Raw genomic sequence first — 21163 nt, 5'->3', positions numbered from 1 at the left:
ACTGCACTCTTCATCCCCACCACCCATTCTGTACTAGTATTCATTCATAAAAGGGAGACACTGGGCTCCCTATGGCCAATCGTTAAATATACTGTCCTGTCTGGAGATCGAGAAAAACTCAGGTATGATTGTTGGTGTGTCCAAGTTGGTTGTTGGTCAGTACAGCAATGATTTGTGATTAGGGTGGTGGATAGGACAAAATAGGCAAGAATTTCTAGGCCTGATGTCTATCCAGTGATTGCTGCTGGAAAATGTTCAGGACGTTGAACAAAGTCAGGTATAGGTTCAACTACAATGCCACCTCGTAGTTGAACAGAACATGTAGTTCATTGTGCAGACTCACTTATCAAGAATGGTCACGTGGTTAAGGTACTGGTACCTGTGGAACCAGGTATTAAAAGCCACAAATGAGTCACATTTGTAGGAAGATCCATGAAAACTTTGCAGGAGATACTGAAGAATACATTCCAGGCAGACTATTATTGTTTGTACCCATTAGTGTAATTGTTCACCATCAATTACTTGAAGGGCATTTTAAATGAGAATAAAAATGCACGCTATTAATGAAAAATTGTCTGGCTGGATTTAAAATTGACTTGCAAATTTGTAGCAAAAGGCACTTATATTCCAAGGACTCAATTCATCAACTTACAACTGTACATTGTAAGCATGTAATGGAATATCCAGAAGCATTTCATGGGGGAGTTGGAGAAGTCAAATTGGTTGCTTAGCAAATATTTGAATAATTTTAAGCTCAGAAGATTTTGGAAAATGGGAGGAGATGAAGCTAGGCAGAAGGTTTGGGGAGAATTGCAGAAAGCACAGCTGCACAATGAAGGCAAACTGGATACTGCACAATACACCAATGATTCGGAAACGAATCTCAGACATACATCAAACGATCTAGTGATGAAGTGCAATCTAAACATAGTTGATGCCAAGAAAACAACTTCTCTTCACTGCATGCCGTTTGCAAAAATCTTTATTGCAAATTTCCTAACGAGACTTTCAATTTTCAACAGTTCCATTTTATAAGTTTCCCAATTACAAAACAGTAGATCAAGATGGTTTGTTCATTCCAACAGAAAACAAGATTATTCGCAAATGTTTGTGGTCCGTGGCAAGCATGTGCAAATTATCAGAACTTTTCTCTCTCAAATTGAGTGACCCTTTCTGTAGGTAATGTCAATGTAACTAATTGTATACATGCTAAATATCACACTGCTACAAACATAAATACTGCCATAAGCAGCAGTACAGCTGTAGCCAGCAGAAAATCAAAACGGCCCACTGTGAAACTATCACCACCTCTCTCTTACATGCATTATTCATGCATCTTGATGGTACCGTCACAGACAGTATTCAGTTTCAGTACAAGATCTTATGTGTAATTTGATAGCAATGTATGTGGACCTGTACTGGCTCACAATTGTTCTGGGGGAACCAAGGGGGAATGAGAGACGAGACCAACAGACTGGAGCTGTACCAGTCCACCATTACTTGATAGTTTCCTCATCACAATATTCTAGCCAAGCACTGCCAATTTGCAACAGAAATTTTGTCTCTTCCTCCTCCTCAAGGTCCAAAGAGTTTACGGAATAAAACTTCACTTAAATCCACAATGAACTTACCACTAATCTTTCTATTGTGTAATCTGTCAGTTACTAAGTTAACCAACTTAGACAGGGGGAGGGGAATCTACAGTAAAAGTTTAAAAAAAATTTTAAATGCAATCTTCCAACTTTTGTCATACTTGACCCATCCAGAAACACTGTAGGGCAAAAATATATAAAAAAAACTAAGTTTTCTCATATACAACTTAACTGAATTTAATTTAGTTATAAACCAAGTCCTACCCAATGTGGGAATTCTGACATTTGGAGTCTTATTCACAGAAAAAAAGAAATTTAAAAAAAGGTCAAGTCATATACAGTAAAGCATGTTATAATCACCAATTTTCAGGAATTAAAGCAACAGAATTAAATTATTCTCTCAGAAGACTGTAAATAGATAAGGCAGTAGTTAACACTCCTAAAGTTTCAAAGGAATACAATAGCACATTTACGGTGGTTGATGACTGAGGAATGACACTCTGTGAAGGTACTATATCTTCATAACCAATTTGGGACCACAGGACAAAAGCCTAGAAAAGGGCTCCTCTGTGTCCAAATCCAGTTCATTACAGTCTGCTGTAAAAAAAAGGAAAAGGGAAACAAGGACCAGGATTATTTAATTTGCTTCAGTTTTTTCACTGGTCACTTCTTTCTTCTCGCATTCTTCCTCTTTGGTGGATTCTTTTTTATCTTCCTTAACGGATAGCTCCTCTAGCTTTTCAGCAACTTTATCTGCACTTTCATTGTCATCTGATAAAAAAAACAGACAGTGAAATGAGTGTCAAAAGTCTTCGTGAAATCTATTTAAAACAAGTGGGAGATCTCCCTGTATCCTGGCCAACAACAGTTCCTCAGCTAACCACTAAAACAGATTATATGGTCAATTATCTCCTTTCTGTTCATGGGACTTCGTAGTATGCAAACTGGCTACCACATTTGTCTACATACTATTGAAGTATTGTTACTGTTAAGTTTTGGTATGGTGATTGTTACTAATCAAAGTGCAGGTTCAAAGCCCACCATGGCAGTTTAAAAATTTAAACTGAAATTTAAAATCAGTTATTAAACAAATCTGGAATAAACAGTATTAATAATGGTGACTGTGGAACTAATCATCACTAAAAACCTTAAGATAAAAGCAAAATACTGCGGATGCTGGAAATCTGAAACAAAAACAAAAATTGCTGGAAAAACTCAGCAGGTCTGACAGCATCTGTGGAGAGGAAGACAGAGTTAGCTTATCGAGTCTTTATGACTCTTCATCAGATGTTCTGATGAAGAGTCATACGGACTCGATACGTTAACTCTGTCTTCCTCTCCATCATTAAAAACCCCATTGGTTCACTAACCTTTAGGAACCTGGTCTGGCCTATAAATGACCCCAGACCCACCGCACAAGTTTTTTTTATTTGTTCATGGGATGGGGGTGTCGCTGGCAAGGCCAGCATTACCCACCCCTAATTGCCCTTGAGAACTGAGTGGCTTGCTAGGCCATTTCAGAGGGCATTTAAGAGTTCCAAATTGCTGTGGATCTGGAGTCACATGTAGGCTAAAGGAAGGGCATTAGTGAACCAGAAAGGTTTTTACAACAATCGGCAATGGTTTTATGGTCATCATTAGACTTTAAATTCCAGATTTTTAAAATATATATATATATTGAATTCAAATTCCACCATTTGCACCATGGTGGGATTTGAACTCAGGCCCCAAGAGCACTACGCTGGGTGTCTGGATTTCTGGTCTGGTAACAATACCACTACGCCACCGGCTCCCCATGGTTGACTGCCTTCTGAAGTGACTTACCGAAATCACTCAGTTGTATTAAAACCACTATGAAAAGCTATGATTCTAATGTAGTGGCTTAAGGAGGCAGCTCACCACCACCTTCTCAAGTGCAACTATTAATGGGCCATAAATGCTGCACTGGCTAGTGATGCCCACATCCTGTTAATGAATTAAAGCAAAAATGTCACTGGCTGTAAAGTGCCGTGGGATATCCCGAGGACATGATAGGTACTCCAAAATGGAGTATTTCTTTAACTTGCAAGACAAACAAAGCAATTAAAGAATATGATGCATCAACAGCAACATAAGGAAGGAATTGCAAACTTGTCCCCCATGTTTTCTCTAGATCAACCTCTCATCAACCATAAATCTATAGAGGGCAAAGTGGGGAAGAGGGAGAAATAAAAATACTCCCCACTTGCAAACCGACAACTATACTTTAAATACTGGAGGGAAAAAAAAAGTCTTACAAAAATTGTAAGCATCCAATAAATTGTTCCTCTGTAGTCAAGCTATAAGGGAATCTCTGGACTGCACTATTTAAAAGCATTAACATTATTCTTTGGTTACAGCAAGTGATTAGGAAGGCAAATGGAAAGTTCACGTTTACTGCAAGGGGAATGGAATATAGAAGTAGGGAAGTTTTACTGCAGCTGTATGAGGCCTTGGCAAGACCACGCCTGGAATACGGTGTACAGTTTTGGTCCCCCTTATTTGAAGAAGGATATAAATGCACTCAGAAGCAGTTCAGAGAACGTTCACTCAACTCATTTTTGGGGTGAAGGGCTTATCTTACGAAGAAAGAGTGAACAGGTTGGGCCTATACCCATTTGAGTTTAGATTGAGAGGTGATCTTATTGAAACATAAGATCCTGAGGGAACTTGATAGAGTGGACACCGGGAGGATGTTTCCTCTTGTGGGCGGGGGGGAAGGACTAGAGCTAGGGGGCAGAATAAGAATAAGAGGTCTCCCTTTTTAAGATGGAAATTAGACTTTCTTTCTCTCAGAGGGCTGTTAGTCTGTGGAATTATCTTCCCCAGAAAGCAGGGTCATTGAATTTATTCAAGTTTGAGTTAGATAGATCTTTGATAGACAAGGGAGTCAAGGGTTATGGGGGTCAGACAGGAAAAGTAGAGCCAAGACCACAGCCAGATCAGCCATAATCTTATCAAATGGTGTAGCAGGCTCGAAGGGCCGAATGTTCCTATAATTGACAATAGTAAACATAGTCATGCAAAATGTAAGTCAGGGTGTTTTTCTGTATGCAAGTTGTGTTTTTGATCTTACCAATGGATAGTTTGCGCAGTGCACCATGCAAACTATCAGAGATAATATAGCATACCCATACAAAGTTTTGAATGATAGGATTATAGTATGATAAACCTGTTAAAGGACCTATTATTTGATATCACTTACATAGGCTCCATACTCAGCTTAATTCAAACTACTGACATTCTTAATTATTGTTTTCTTTAAATCTTACCATGTTTTATTTATAATTGCTTATAAGTAGTCTGCCATGGCATAAACAGCAAAATTTTCCTACATTTCATGGCTGTATTCATACATTATAATATAGTTCATCCATGTTGTATTACCTCCAAAGCTTTGAAATACACATTTATGCTTACCTCCATAAAATGAATTGTCTTATTTGTTCAATGTCAGGACGCAGCATCCACCAGCTGTTGCAGTTGACATGCTGTGTCTCTGGGGTGTAAATACTTGACTGCACAGTGAAATTCTGCATTCACAGAATTGACTGGAATTGTAAGGCAGTGTTTTGCCAACTTGTGGAGATAAGGAAACCGGTTGGAAACAGTGTCCCAAAACTCAGTCACTTTTAATGGCATCTGGCATTCTTTAACAAAGCTCATGTAAGCAGCACATTCACCATCATGCTTTTTCTGCCAACCAGGTATTGCTTTAATTAGATTCGGCTCAAGCTGCAGAGAAGATGCCTGACGTGGGTCAAAAATGCGAACAGCACTAAAAAAGTAGGCAGCAGGTTGTTTAAATTGAGGTGGTTTTAATGGATTGTAACTGTAATATTGATTTAACTTTGCTGCTATTGACTGAAACACTTCTTGCCTGCGGCTGTTTTCAGCTTGGCAGCCTGAAAGTTGTCGCACTGCCATATCCTCAGCCCAACTTATCAGATCGATAACTTTGTTGTATATCTGGTGAATAGAAACCGTCCGTTTTTCAAAACAAGTCAGAAGCTGCTTAAACCTCCTTGCATTCTCAGCCACAAATTTCACTTGGTCTTCAACATCACTGTGTTTTAAAAGATCATGGAGTTTAAGCAAGGAGCGTGTGCCTGGTGTGATTTCAAGCTCATCAGACACAAATTGCTGGTAGCACTGTATATTCTCTGCATGGTAACTAACTGCATTAAACCATGAATTCCACTTTATAATCACTGGTTCTGGTGGAAGCAACACTGCTGTAGGTATGTTGTCACTTTGAGTGGCAATTGACTCCCGGTATCGTAACTTTCGGCTTGGACAATACTTAAATTTTTTTAAAATGAAGAAACCAGGATATCCACATCAGGGAAACTTGTGCACCAGACATCACTAGCCAAGGAAAGAATCTGTGCATTGCAGGTAACGTGAATTGCATTTGGCATAATTCCTTGTAGCACATCGGAAAAAGCTTTGTTCATGTACATTACATTGTCAGAGATAAATGCAGAGACTTTATTGAATCCTAAGCCATAGTTTACAACAGTTTTTACTATGAATTGTGCTACCGTTGAGAAATTTACAGACTCAAGCTGAACAGGCTCTGTTAGAAACAAAGGCATGTCCTCATCTTTCCACCTGCCAGGTACAAATAAAATGTGGAGTGTATAGTTATCCTGTGCATCTGTTGTTTCATTGGCTACGATTGAAACTGAATCGCATTCTGCCAGTGCTGATTTAACAGGGTTGACATGCGAAGCAATTACTTCTGGTAAATAATCCTGACAATGTTCGTTTGCACATGGAAAACTTGCAGCATTTGCATTGGCAGCAGTGAAAGCCTCCATGAACTCAAACATTACTTCTCTTCTTGCTGAACTGCTTTCAGTTGCTCCTTTAAACAATGAGCTCTCCACCACTTGCTTTTTGTTCAGGTCAGGAGCTTCCTCGGTGGACTTGCATTTACTACGTAATTCTGAAGCAACACGGCGATCAATCAAGATTTGTCTTGCAAACAATTTATGGCCTTCTGCATACAAGGCTCCTGCTTCACATGATCCTGAGCTGAAACTTATTTGATTTGTCTGTTGTCTTGATGTCACTTTAACTAATGCCTAAATTATTGTATGTTTTCAACCAAACTGATGTCACCAGTGCTTTAGTATACACACATTCACCCAAGTTAACAACTGGATTTAATTATCAGAAAGAAGGAAGTGTTTTTGCATCACAGTGACCAAAAAGTTTTAAAACAAGCTTTGTTAACATTTTATTTTGACTACTTGGAGGTTAATTTGGCAGACAATCCAGTTTTTCATGATTTCCATGAAATCTCAGAGATTGCAAATTGAACAGACCCCTATTTTTATATTTTTAATATGTTGCAAGTTAGAGTGAATAAGGTGTCTCACCTTTTAGTTTCATCTTCTCCTTGCATTCTTCAAACTTTGCCTTAAACTTCTGTGCATCTAAAAAGGAGTGAAAAATATTGATAATTTAGTTACAAGAATAATTTTTTCTTCACATTAAACTGAGATGCACTCCAAACACATAAGCAATTTAATTAACCAGAATATGGCACACATTTTACAAGCATAAAGACCAATCTAATGTTCTGCAGCAATTTCATTACAATGAGTAATGCTCATGGAGCAGAAGTACATCATGTTCAGTTATTGAAATCTGGCAGAATTTGGACAATGTTAAAAGGTAGTAATCATTCTGTCATAATAATGCATAGGAGAGTCAGGGCCAAGCGTGGTTTCTGGGTTAAGAAAGGATGGAGGTCCGGGAATAAGTGGGTGAGGTCCCATTTTAAAATCATACATTTTGTCTTTATAAAATCCTATGCCCACATTTATAATAGAAACTACTTAAGTAAATTAGTCATGATTAATTACACCCTCCTGCCAGTGATGGAGAGGTCACTTCCCCTAAACTGAGTCGTGAACTTCTAGTGCAGTTGGAGTTTTTGACAGGCTGACATCAGCCTCTGCCTTCTCCAATCAGTATGCTGCATCAGCTTGTCAAAACCTATAGCAGTGGGATTTGATTGAAGCACATGCATATGCCAGACTGGGTGTGGTCTAGATTCTTGCAGCATTTTGGAAAAACTGCTTTTGGGATACAGTCCCACCCACTTATTGCAGGCGCATTTGTGCATAAGCAATTTGCCTGCTATGAGCAGTATAATGTGCAGCCTGATATGAGTACATGACTGGAGTGCTGTATGCATTTAACATTGGCTCCTATGTCTGTGCCTGGTGCCGGTTAACTTACATTTGTTTTATGTATGTTTTATGTGGTGCATTGAATAAAGCAAATGAAAACTTAGTAACCAACATTTAAGAGTTCTTGGAATAGGTCGCAGAATTTCAGCACACTGTTTAATAAACATAAAAGCTGCTTCTGATTATCTTTGGTTTTATCTTTAAGCAGGTATTGGCACTATCATTAGATTTTTTTCTGGTTAGGGCTTTCCCCTCAAAAAGAGGGTGCAACTGAAAATGTGTGATGGGCGTGAAAAGGATTAGGGAGTCTGATGCATTTACCACCCACCATGTATATGCAGCAGGGTTCTGTATATTAATATTAATTTTGAATCTGAAATCAGTTTACAGCTGAGATAAATCTTAGTTCAAATTCATTACTATATCTACAAGGTGAAAACGAATGAGTAAACACAGCCCAAAATAAACAGGGTACTTAAGATGTTACAACTGACAACTCTATATTGACATTAGTGCAAATGGGCAATAATTAATCCTTTATGGCTAATTTAAGCGTTAAGCACCGCCTTCCTCTGCAGCAAATGCAGCAGAGACTGCCATGCCAGAGTCAGGCTCCTGAGTCACGCTAGGCGATGGTTAACACATGGTTGTCCACTAGGTTGCAAACCACCATCTTGCAAGATGGAAGGCTGTCACTGAGAATTTAAGCAACTGCCTGTTTTTAGTGATGGAATCACATGTTGATCAGGCCAAGCAGGGAAAGGTTCCCTTTCCTGAAGGATATTAGTGATCCAGTTGTGCTTTTATGAAAATCCAGACATTTTCATGGTTTTTTTTTCCTGATGCAGGCCTACAAGTTACCATATTTTAAAAATTCAGATCACAAGCAGCCACGATGGGATTTGAACTCACGACCTCCAGGTTGGTAATTCAACACAAGAATTAGAAGACGATCCATGGCCTGAGAGGCAAGTGTGTAGAATTTTACTCACGAGTTAAAATGGTTTGTATTTCAGGCTTCAATTAAAAGGCTTTTTAAGTGTTCCCTGATTTTAATTCTACATGTTTAACTTTTGTCCACATTTTAATCTTACTCTCTTAACATTCTTCTACTGCCACCCAGTGGATTTATATTCACATTGCATACAGACTCCAGCTTAAGCTCAGTACTAGTAAAGGACTTTGCATCCAATGTTACTATGAAAGATGTAATATAGTAAATGTAATTTACCAACGACAGGTAAATGCCAACAATTTTTAGGATATTTTTCCATAGGCAGAGTTTGACAAATTTTCAATGCATCTTGAAATGGAATTTTGCGAGCTAAACACCATTTTAAACATAATAATTGATCTTCTGCAGTATTACATGTGTTGGTCAAAACTAATTTGAATTTTCCAGCCAAAGCAATGTTAAAAAGGAAGGAGTCAATGGGAAGAGATTTGGAAGGAAGAAAGGGAAAAGAGAAAGGATGGGGGTGGGGGGAGTGAAAGAGGCACAGGAGGGGCGCTTGTTCATCAGACTGCATTTCTGCATGCGAAATCGTCACAGCTGTGTGTGGGTTCCATCAGCAGGAATATATCAGGAGCACGTGCCCAATGTTTGCCCAGCAGACTTTGTATATTTTACCTGAACTGCACTTTTACCAAGAAAATTAAACCTCTTGTCAAAAATTTAAATTATTCTACACACACAAATAACGCAAAAGAAACAGGTGACAAATGCAATTTCACATAAAGGGAAGCCTGATTTTAATTTGGACAGTCAGGGCTGGTTACAAATTACAAGACAGAACTCCTACTGTAGAAGATACAACAGGCCATTTAATCCTGGTTAAATGTATAATTTTATCTGTGCTGTTTAAGGAAATAAAAGTCATGCCTGTAGATGGTTAATTTCCTATCTAAATACTTACTTTCTTTATTCAAGAACCGGATAGCCAAAAGCTCAGGTTTGGGTTCTTCATCAGCAAAATCAGCAGGTGCGTTCCAGACCCATGCCCGGTCACTACCTACATTAGGCCTTAGCTCCATTGTAGGTGTAACTAGAAAGAAAGAAAGAACACAAAAATTAGTGTTTCACTCATCAAAATAAACAATGGACAGGTGCTCATCCTACAACAATACCTGTACTTTCATTTGGTCAGTTGTCTGAAGTAACCGTGGTATTTCATATTTATCAATTTGTTTCATACAAAATCAACCATACTGGAGCAACAGGCCTCAATTTAGGTTAAAAACATTCCTCAGTTTTAGATCATCAATATATTAAAAAAACCAGGACTGAAAAAGAATCAAACTAAATTTATCACTCTTTCAAATTGCAGCTTCTTCTCCTTTTAACTCTCAAGGTAGTGGCTCCTTTCACCAGACACAGATGCCTCACTTGTCTGTCCATTCTTTACATGAATCAGGATGAGTCTGTATTGACCAGCTATTCAATTTCTAGGCCAATTTGGTTTTCACTTAATGGCCACACGTGCATTTCAAACTCAGTCATCACGTAGCAAAAAGCAGCAGGAATCATGGCTAAACACTGATCCTTAGTCAGCCTAGAGCAACCAGACAATGCCTGAGAATAGCCAACTCAGCAGACTACAGATTGGAAGCTGGTCTCAGTGGCTTATTGCACTTACCAACCTACAGTGTTAGCTTTAAAAGATTCCTGGGAGACTTCCAAGCTAAAGCCGCACGATTTTCCCTAACTATCCACCCAAACTAATGCAAATCCTTTTATACTCCATGTTCTGTGGCTTTTCAGAAGTCAACAATTTTAATCTGGTTCCCAATAGGTAACCTTAAGGCTGGCTGAAGAAATATCTTTAGCATTGTAAGTCCAAATGGTAGCAAAAGAGCAGAAATCTTTGCAGGTAAGACAGCAAGTGTGGAGAGAGTTGGAAGGTGAAAAATGTATTTCTCTCATTCCTTTATTCCACTATTACTGGAAAACAGAAACAGAAAAAGGCATAAAAAATAACTGGAGGGGAAGAACATAAAAAATAGGAGCAGGAGTAGGCCATTTAACCCCTCAATCCTGCCCCACCATTCAATAAGATGATGGCTGATCTGCCCCAGGCCTCAATTCCTCTTTCATGCCAGCTCCTCATAGCCCTCAGCTCCCTGATATTTCAAAAATCTATCTAACTTCTCTTTAAATACTTTCAGTGATGTAGCCTCTACAACTCTGAAGTAGAGAATTCCAGATATTCACTACCCTGTTAGAGAAGAAATTCCTTCGCACCTCAGTTTTAAATGAGTGTCCCCTTATTCTGTAACTATGTCCCCTAGTTCAAGATTCCCCCACTAGTGGAAACATCTTCCCAACATCTACCCTGTAAAGCCCCCTCAGAATCTTGTACGTTTTAATGAGATCAACCCTCATTCTTCTAAACTCTAATGAATAAAGGCTTATCCTGTTTAGGCGTTCTTGATAAGTCAACCCCTTCACCCCAGGAATCAGCCTAGTGAATCTCTTTTGAACTGCGAGTGCCAGTATATACTTTCTTAAATACGGGGACCAAAACCGTACACAGTACTCCAGGTGCGGCCTCACCAACGCCCTGTACAGTTGTAATGAGACTTCCTTATTTTTAAACTCCAACCCCCTAGCAACACAGGGCAAAATTCCATTTGCCTTCTTAATTACTTGCTGCACCTGCATGCTAACTTTTTGTGTTTTATGCACAAGAACACCCAGATCCCTCTGTGCTGCACTTTTTTGGAGTCTCTCTCCATTTAAATGATAGCCTGTCTTTTGATTTTTCCTACCAAAGTGCATGACCTCACACTTTCCTACATTAAACTCCATCTGCCAAGTTTTTGCCCACTCACTCAACCTATATCCCCTTGCAGGTTCCTTATGTCCTCATCACAACATGCCCTCCCACCTATTTTTGTATCATCAGCAAATTTGGATACATTACATTCTGCCCCCCCTCCAAGTCATTAATATAGATAGTAAATAATTGAAGCCCTAGGACTGGTCCTTGTGGCACTCCACTAGTTATGTCTTTCCAACCTGAAAAAGACCCATTAATCCTGACTATCTTTTTGTGTGTTAACCAATCCTCAATCCATGCTATTACCCCCAATACCATGAGCTCTTATCTTGTGCAATAACCTTTTATGTGGCACCTTATTGAATGCCTTCTGGAAATTCAAATACGCTACATCTACCTTTATCAACTCTGCTTGTTATATCCTTCAAGAACTCTAGCAAATTTGTCAAACATGATTTCCATTTCACAAAATCATGTTGACTCTGTTTGATTGAGTTAAGCTTTTCTAAATGTCCTGTTATTTCTTCCTTAATGGACTCTAGCATTTTCCCAACGACAGATGTTAGGTTGACTGGCCTATAGTTTCCTGCCTTTTGTCTCCCTCCCTTCTTGAACAGGGGCGTCACATTAGCAGTTTTCCAATCCGCTGGGACCCTCCCGGAATCCAGTAAGTTCTGGAATATTTCAACCAATTATCTCTATTATCTCTGCAGCCACTTCCTTTAAAACTCTTGGATGCAGGCCATCGGGTCCTGTTATTTTTGATATTAACAGTTTCTTTCACACAGTTTTTCTACCTTTCCAAGTCATCTCATTGATAATTTTCATGGTTAAAAGTAACCTGGAAGACAGTGTCCATTTATTTCTATTTACCAGAGTACAGAGTCACCAAAATATTTTACCATAAGGGACACTCCAGTATGTTAAGCATCACCAACTGATTACCTAGCAGCTTGTATAGTACTAACAGCAGAAACACAATTCTTTCTCACATGGTAAAAGAAAGTAGCAAGCCAGGGCCATAAAACCCGGAGATATCAGTGTACTCCAGAGAATTATCCAAACCACGGAATAAGACGTTTCAAATTAGAGACTGGCCTATGCACCCAGGGGTTTCAAGGGCCCTGCCAAAAAACCAGAGAATGTGTAAGAAAAAAAATGTTGTGGTAATCGACCAATCAGAATCTGAGTGGGGACAAGTGATGGCCAAGATACATCGTCAATGAAGGGATGTCATCCAATGAGTTTGAGTCTGGCACAGGGAAAAGCAAGCCAGCCAGGAGGTTGGTATTTGGACGAATGTGCAGGAGGGAGAGGGTGTAGGGTGCAGAGAAAGACAGCAAGTCTTTGCCTGGCAAACAGCATGATTCATCTCTTGTTTTCCCAATGATGGGATTTGTATGTCAAATCAGTTGGCAAAATTCTCAGTGTCCATGTTTTCTTTGCACTTCTGATTTCTTCTCAGTTCCACCGTATGCATGTGATTTACCCCCATAAAAGTTTGTGTTTGCTGTATCATTGGGAACTAGAATTGTCCAGAACTATATTTATACAGTATATGCATTGTTAAAAAAAAGCTCAAGGTACAAAAAACTTTCTAATTATAAAGATAATCACGTGAGATTTTCTTGTCAGAGTGTGGAGAAAAGAGAATCTCAGCCCAAGAGGATGAAAATGGATGTCAAGTTATAAGTAAAACAAAAATAATAATAAACAAGTGCATAATTCATTTTTATACAGAAAAAGTACTTGTACCATGGGGGTCCACGAAATTTTTATAATGTAGGAGGGGTCCCTCAGAAGGAATAAGCCCTGACTTACACAATCACAAAAAAATCCCTAGAGAAGAACCTAAGAGGATTTACAACTACTACAGTCAAATCTACAAGATTAATTTAAAGTTTGGGAGTAAGGGACCTACGATAGTGATTTGCACAGATTTTGAGAGTTTTATCTCTCCTCATCAGAAGGCGAATCGTTCCCTTTTCCTTATGCTTCAGCAACTTGACATCCCCAGTTCCTCGTTCTTTCCATTCAGGAGGATCATTCTCTGATGCGTATCTAAAGAGCTTTGCACGCCTGGTGAAAAAAAAAACAAGATTAGGCCAGTTTATATCTTACTGTTTTCTTTCTCAAAGCATTTACTGGTGGACATTATTTAACTTTCCACCTTTGTTCCTTTCCCTTTTTTTGAAAAAAGTGGATGAGTAGATCAGCATATTATTCTTTCGTCCGGACTGGATTCCAGCAAAATAGAAGGTATTATGTGAAATGGGTTTGGAAGGCTCTTAATTGACAAGGGCTCAGAGCACAAAAGATTCCCATAGTTCAACACTGTATGCTTGATTGAGGTTAAAGTGTATTGTTGGATAAAGCAGAGAGAGCTTCAGTCTGGAATTTCCTGTGGTATAGATGATTTCAATAATTTGGACAATCCAAGGCCCCCAATATTTGTTAAGACTTCCTCACACAGAATGCCCAATTTAATAAACATAAAAATTCAGGCGCAATTTAAGCAATAGTTGGATACTTTGGCCCCACAAAAGGGGAGAATTTGTTTTTGTTCCAAGAACACAATTGGTAAAAATGGTAACACTACCTCAATGCAATTATTTCTGACCATCTTTAATTCATTACGGATCAGTGACTCAACAGTACCAGATCCTATATTACATGTTGTCAGAAAAACAAACTCCAGGTGAACAGGCATACTCAGCTGAATTCTTAACACAAACATATTCAGGAGTGTTATATTGTATCTAAAGGGGAAATTTGTAACTTAGATGTATTAATCCCATTGCAGGGGAGGGTTTATGGGTGCAAAGGCTGCATTAGCTCATGATGTTATAGCTTCCTGAACATTAGCAAGTCCCACCAAGCACAACAGACATTGGTGTACCACATTTAGACCCCATTTAATCCTGACAGCCATCTGCATCAGGCAAATAGCACTAGCCATTTGCCAGCATCAGAGGCACCCATCACAAAGGTGCAACACATATCATCTTAACTGGACCATCTTTTTCGAAGCAACTCAAGCAGCTGGTTAGTCACTTTCCATCAGCCCTGCAGAAGGTTCAGGAACATTGAATCACACCAGATCTTTCTAAACTAAGTTAATAAACTCAGCAGCAGTGGCCCAGAAAACTTGTTCAGAGCAGTTTCATTTCTATTATTTGAAGTGGTTCCGCTGAGTGGAACAGTGTAGTTTGTATTGTAGCTTTTGACTCCAAGAAAAATAATTCTTGTCTGCTGAGGAATCATTGATTAGGCAGTCAATGGAGAAAATAACTGGACTGACAGGTACTCGATGACAGCGACCCAGATACTTTCACACCAGCTTTGGAAAGAGGCAAATAATCTATAAAACTCTTCTTAAATTTCTGTTACAGCCTGCAATATTATCCCAACTGTTGCTGAAACCCTCGTCCATGCTTTTGTTACCTCCAGACTGGACTATTCCAATGCTCTCCTGACCAGCCCTCCATAAACTTCAGGTCATCCAAAAGTGTTGCCTGTATCCTAACTCGCATCAAATTCCATCCATCCATCACCTCTTGCTCGCTGACCTACATTGTCTCCTGTTATAACAACACCTCAAATTTAAAATTCTCATCTTTGTGTTCAAATTCCCCCTGCTCCACTGTAACCTCCTCACTCAAGGTTGCACTCATGGGCAACTTCTGCTAATATATATGCTGCAAGATCTATTCAACTTCTAGGTTGGCTGTTCGATATATACGTGTCAGATTGGTGAAGTGAGCACTCTTACTGCAAGAATGGAGCATGTTATTAAGATAGACACTTAACTGCAGTAGAGGAAATACTGCATTGTCAGATGTTAAAGCAAAGCTCGTCTTCCAGTGGAAGAAAAAGACAAAAAAATTGCAGGGAGCTCTCGCTGTGCCCTAGACAACATTTATCCATTACATATCTTAACACTCACCTTTGAATTAGGGGATTATGGATTCAAGTTCCACCCATTTGCGTACATATTCAAGGCTTGAAAATTGCAGCTATGAGGAAAGATTGGATAGGCTGGGGTTGTTTTCCTTGAAACAAAGGAGGCTATGGGGTGATCCGATTGAGTGTACAAGATTATGAGAGGCTTAGAGAGTAGACAGGGATGCCTTGTTTCCCCTAGCAGAGAGGTCAATTACCAGGGGGCACAGATTCAAGGTAGAAGGATTAGGGGGGACATAAGGAAAAACTTCTTCATCCAGGGGATGGTGGGTATTTGGAATTGGTTGCCTTGTTTGGTGGTGGGGAGGGGGGCAGAAACCCTCAACTCATTTAAAAGGTACCTCGATCTGCACTGAAAGTGCTGTAACCCGCAAGACTACAGACCAGGTGCTGGAAGGTGGAATTAAAATTGGCAACTAGTTTTTTTTATTTTTTGGCCAGCACAGACACAATGAGCTGAATGGCCTCTTTCTGTGCCATAACTTTTCTATGGTTCTAAGGCTGACACTACAGTATACTCAGGGGTGCTTTCATTTGGATGAGACATTAAACCAAAGCTCATCCGTCCTCTTGGGTGAGCATGAAAAAACCCCACGGCACAACTCGAGGAAGAGTACGGGTATTCTCCAAGTGTTCTGGCCAATGTTTATCCCTCACCCATTATCACCAAAACAGATTATCTGGACATTATTCCACTGCTGTGCGTGGGATCTTGCTGTGCACAAATTGGCTGCTATATTTACCTACATTACACTTCAAAAGTACTTCACTGGCTGTAAAGTACTTTGGGATGCCCAGAAATCATGAAAGGTGCCATATACATGCAAGTTCTATTTTTAACCAACACCAAAAGCAGGTTAGCTGAACATACACCTCATTTTTGTTTGTGGGACCTTGTTTTGTGCAAATTGACTTGTTAGGTTTCCCAACAGAAGTATCAGTGACTACATTTTAAAAGTGATCAAGAAATATTTTGGGATGCCACAGCATGTGACAGACTCTATACAAGCACAACTTATTATTTATTTCCTGCTGTCACTATATGCAGACCAGAAACAAGACAAAGGAAAACATGAAGCTAATGCTGGAGATCCCAAGATCAGACAAGAGATTGGGAACAGATCTAGAACATGTATGCACTTTTCCAGATAAACATGAGTCAGAGCAGAGCCAAGCCAGGATTGAGAAAAATTGGAAGACCAAACAAGTTCAAAACAGAGACATATCTGATCAAGTCAGAAATAGGTGAGTTATAAAACCATGCATCATACAGCACCAAGTTAAAGATGAAGAAAGTCACAATCAGTTCACCATAAGTCAGACTGAGTTATCCACAGGCATATTAAATGTACTTCATCACATATTACTTACATTCTGAAAAGTTCCTCCTCGTCTTCTTCCAATGTTTTTACCTCTTGCTCAGGAAGAGAAACTATTGGTTCAAAGTGGGGATCATGGTTGGAATCTTCAGTCACATTCTCTGCAGAAGTGTCATGGTCTCCTATTTCCTGGAGAAAGACAAAACAGATAAGTATTTTTTCAAGCTATTGTAGATTATTAAATGGCTGGTACATTAATTTTGTTGACTATAAATATATTTACCCATTTCGACAATTTGGGGCAATTTCTCTGACTGTTATAGAAGGTAACAAATGAATGTTGAAACTAACATATGGCTACATGACAGCTGTTGTGAGAAGTTTTATAAGATATTTTAAACTGTCTCTTTAATTCAAGATAGAGGATTGAACAGTCATGTGATCTGCCATGAGTTCTGCCCTACTACAAGCCCATATGGCTTAGTTACCATGGAGATTGGGGGGTGGGGGGGAGAAAAACAGGTTAAGTGCCTTTGAAATCTATGCACCAGATTTACCACCTGAAAACAAAGGGAGAAGCAGATGTTCTTCTAACTACAAACTTTGTCTCAGAAACTTTGAACAGGAACAGAGAGAGGGATACAGAGAGACAACAACAGCTGTGAGCAGCAGAGAAAAGGTTGTTCTATGTTAAGTACCAAGTGGAATCTTGACGGAGCTGGTCCTTCAGTTGGGGAGAAGAACCAGCAGGAATTTAAGAATCCTTAAAGATTCATCCCGGCATGGCTGGGGAAAGGAATCATCAGGGTGTACTGTTCTGCTGAAGGTTAGTTCAGGATTTCCTGGAAGACTGAGGAAAACAATTTTGTCGGATGCTGGAAATCATGACTCAGTGAAATGGGGAGATGTGGACCTGTTGGAAGCTGGGAGTGATTTTGGGCTGTTGCCTGAAAAGACTGCAATTCTGTGAAGATTGTGCTGTAAGTACGACATGTGGTTATCGATCAGGTTAAAACACTAAAAAGGCATGTATTTTCTGTAGCTGAGTATTAGTTGCCTACTAAGTAATGTTTAGTTGATGTTGCTTTTAGTTTCTTTGTAAGTAAAAACCTTAAAACTTGAAATCTTTAAGTTGGTCACTGGGAATGCTAATATCTTTTTAAATGTTATTCACCTATAGAGGGATTGTAACACAACAAATTGGCAGATTTGGAATGCAACCACAGGTTATAACAAACGAGCTCCATTAAATACTACAAATGATCTCAAGCTATTTCGGTACACAAACAAATTCTTAAACTGCACATAAAAATGAATAATATGCAGGCAAAGCGTAAAACAATTTCTTCCCCCTTTTTTGTTGCTATTATAGTGTTTTCTATCCCTGCTTTATGTTGGCCTCCCATACATCTCATTTTATCAATTCCAACCCGTCCTCCACCTTCCAAACTCCCCCAGCGGCCAGGACTCTCATCTCTGATCACTTGGCCGCAATCCCTGATGGACAGAAGCAGGCACTTGTGGTCATCAGTGGAGGACAAGATCAGGTTTGATTGCAAAACATCTAAGCATAATTAACTTACTAACACTTACTGTCAAAGCTCACACTTGAACAGTGGCCACTTGGGAGACTTCCTGAAGGGTATAATACACATGGCACCATACCCTAGGAAAAGTCAACATCTTCAAAACAGGAAGTGGAAAACTGATTAGGAAAGAAAATCCAAAGCATAACTGAACTTCAATTAACCAATTGGTTATATTATATTTTATATTGAGATGTAGTCCGAGAAAGAATAGTTATTAAATTCAACAGCTGAAATATAGATTGCGTGCCATCAAATCTGCACTGCTTTATGTCATTTTGACCGGTTTAAAATTGCAAGGTTAAAAGGTTCTGCCTACTATTTTGAAATGCTGATCAGTCACTGCAGGATTTACAACATATGCAGCCATCAGGGAAGAAACTGAGGTCAGCTTAAATGAGCGAACAGCATTTGTGAACAAAAACCCTGGTCAAAGATGATCTGAATGGGTGGAATTAGAAAGCACATGGAATGCCAGTTCCTCTCTAGTATGACACAATGACTATCTTGCATTAAATCTGCTGAGACACACAATCTTTTAGCGAAGGATTGGAGAAGTCAAAAGTTTTATTTTGGGAGAGGAGGGGAAGAGAAGGAGAGTAATGTTTAGGTAAAGAAATATCTACGAAGCAAACAACCTTTTAAAGAAAATGATTCGTACACAGGGTCACCATCAAGCACATGCAACACAGAAACATTATGAACAAGGTTAAAAATCTGGTCCCCAAATGTGTCATTGTGTCAAACCCAAAACTCACAAGATGGCTCTTAATGGAATACATTTTCATTTCCCATGAGTCACATGTGACTCAAGTGGGACACCAGTTTTTTTCTTTTTGCTGACTGGTTGTGTCCACTATGAACTGGAATGAGCCGTAAAACCTTAATCCATTTCAGATACATGTATCAGAAACCAAGGTTTCGCTTCAGCGATTGAAACGCATGGAGATCTAGGTCCCAGGAGGTCAAGATTCCAAGGCAAAGACAACTGAAAACATGCATTTCATTTTGAGGTCTTATGTTACATTATATAAATGCAAATTATAAACTTTGGAGCACATTTATCAGGCATGTGGACAGTGAGATGTGCAATGCATTCAGAGTTGCACCTTTCAAAGGTCACACACTTCTCAAACTGCAAATTTGCCACCAAAATAGTGTGTCTTTCCTGCAAACATGACAATCAAATCATAAATATTGATTAAACTTAAAAGTTTTTCTTCAAGATAGTATCAAATGTAACACAAATTGCAATGAGTACACAAGAGGAAAAAAATTAAGTATAGTTATGGTATTTTATAAGAGGCCCAAGTTCAAGCCTGTCAACATTTGCCTACAAAATGTTCCGTCATTGGGAGAAGTAAAAAAAAAACCAAGCAAGTCAGCAGTCAAAAAAATATGCAAAACAACATTACATGGAAAGTAAGAGTTCACATTACTGACCGATGACCTTTCATCAGAACAGAACAATTCTGATGAAAGGTCATCATCTGTAATATTAACACTGCTCCACAGATGCTGTGTGACCTGCTGAGTATTTCCAGCACTTTCTGTTTTTATTTCAAATTTCCAGTATCCAAAGCATTTTGTTGTGAGTTAAATGGCACGAATTAGCAGCCACTCAATTCAAGAGGGAAGAATGAAAGAGGAGCAAGATGGGAAAAATTAGACCTACTCTTACTTATGCCTGGGCAAACCACCTGCTCCCTAGAATAAAATTCAGATAGTAGCTGGAACTCCTTTTTTTAATAACTGGAACGAGAAATTCACTTGTCACATGTATGACGACAAAAGTATCTTATACATTCACACTAAATGGGTAGAAAGATTTTATGACTAATCCGTCATTGTTCAAAATAAAAAATTAATGTCTTAAAGAAGGTGGCGTTGTGTTTTCGATAAATGTGTACAGTTTGGATGTTATGTCATACCTTATCGACTGGCTAGTAGATCACTAACTACACTGCTGTCTACTTAAAACGGGGGTCTTTCTTCCGCGACCCTAATTTAGCATTAACTGATGCGGGGAGAACAAAATCGAATCACTTGGATAAAACTACATCGGGGGGAAAAAAAAATACATCATTTTAAAATGAATGATTCATCTCCATCTAGGCCACCGCTGGGCCACGGGGTGAATTTTACCGCAAAAGGAACGAGGCAAGGCCTCGAGGAAAACAAAACTAATATCATAAAATTTAACTTTAAACTAATGAACAAACAACAACAAAAAAAAAATCACAGATTTTGTGTTTCGCCCTCTCCCTTATTTAAATCTTAACCGTCGATTTTAATGATAGCGGCCTCTCCACCACACGTTTTCTACCTCTGGAGTCAGGAGTAAAATCCCAGCCGCCGGCTCCGGCCGATCCATCTCCCCCAACCAACCCCCCGAAACCACCAGCCCAGGATCATCATGACTTTCAATATCTCAAAAAAAACCCGTTAGATGTTAAATCCAGCAGAAATATCAGCATGGACGAAAAGTAGAGTTATTGCACTTCAGCTACGTGCCGATACTTACTCTCTCATCTGCCATTTTAAGGGACGATGGCTTCAGATTATAGATGAGAAACAATAAAAGATCCGTCTCCCGTTTTACTTTCGCGCTTGATTTTTTACCCACCTTACCTCAGTTCAATATGGCCTCCCTAGCAACCAGGGCCTGGACACCCAAAAATCAGAAACAGCCTCACTTTA

The 21163-nt window shown here is 39.2% G+C and overlaps 1 protein-coding gene across 1 annotated transcript; it reads right to left on the bottom strand.

The window, feature by feature from the left end:
- Nucleotides 1–964: 964 nt before the first annotated feature.
- Nucleotides 965–21128, bottom strand: ranbp1 (RAN binding protein 1). Its single transcript, XM_078554509.1, has 6 exons — nt 20988–21128; nt 16930–17066; nt 13517–13674; nt 9733–9861; nt 6998–7054; nt 965–2363 (listed from the first exon to the last, which is right to left on the bottom strand). The coding sequence occupies exons 1-6, from the start codon at nt 21000–21002 to the stop codon at nt 2230–2232; spliced, it is 630 nt and encodes a 209-aa protein (XP_078410635.1). The 5' UTR covers nt 21003–21128; the 3' UTR covers nt 965–2229.
- Nucleotides 21129–21163: the final 35 nt, after the last annotated feature.

Source organism: Cetorhinus maximus, chromosome 12 (genome assembly GCF_964194155.1).
Source record: "Cetorhinus maximus chromosome 12, sCetMax3.hap1.1, whole genome shotgun sequence".
Taxonomy (NCBI): domain Eukaryota; kingdom Metazoa; phylum Chordata; class Chondrichthyes; order Lamniformes; family Cetorhinidae; genus Cetorhinus; species Cetorhinus maximus.
Note: the sequence above shows the minus strand (reverse complement) of the source record. Positions and strands in the feature narration are given on the sequence as shown.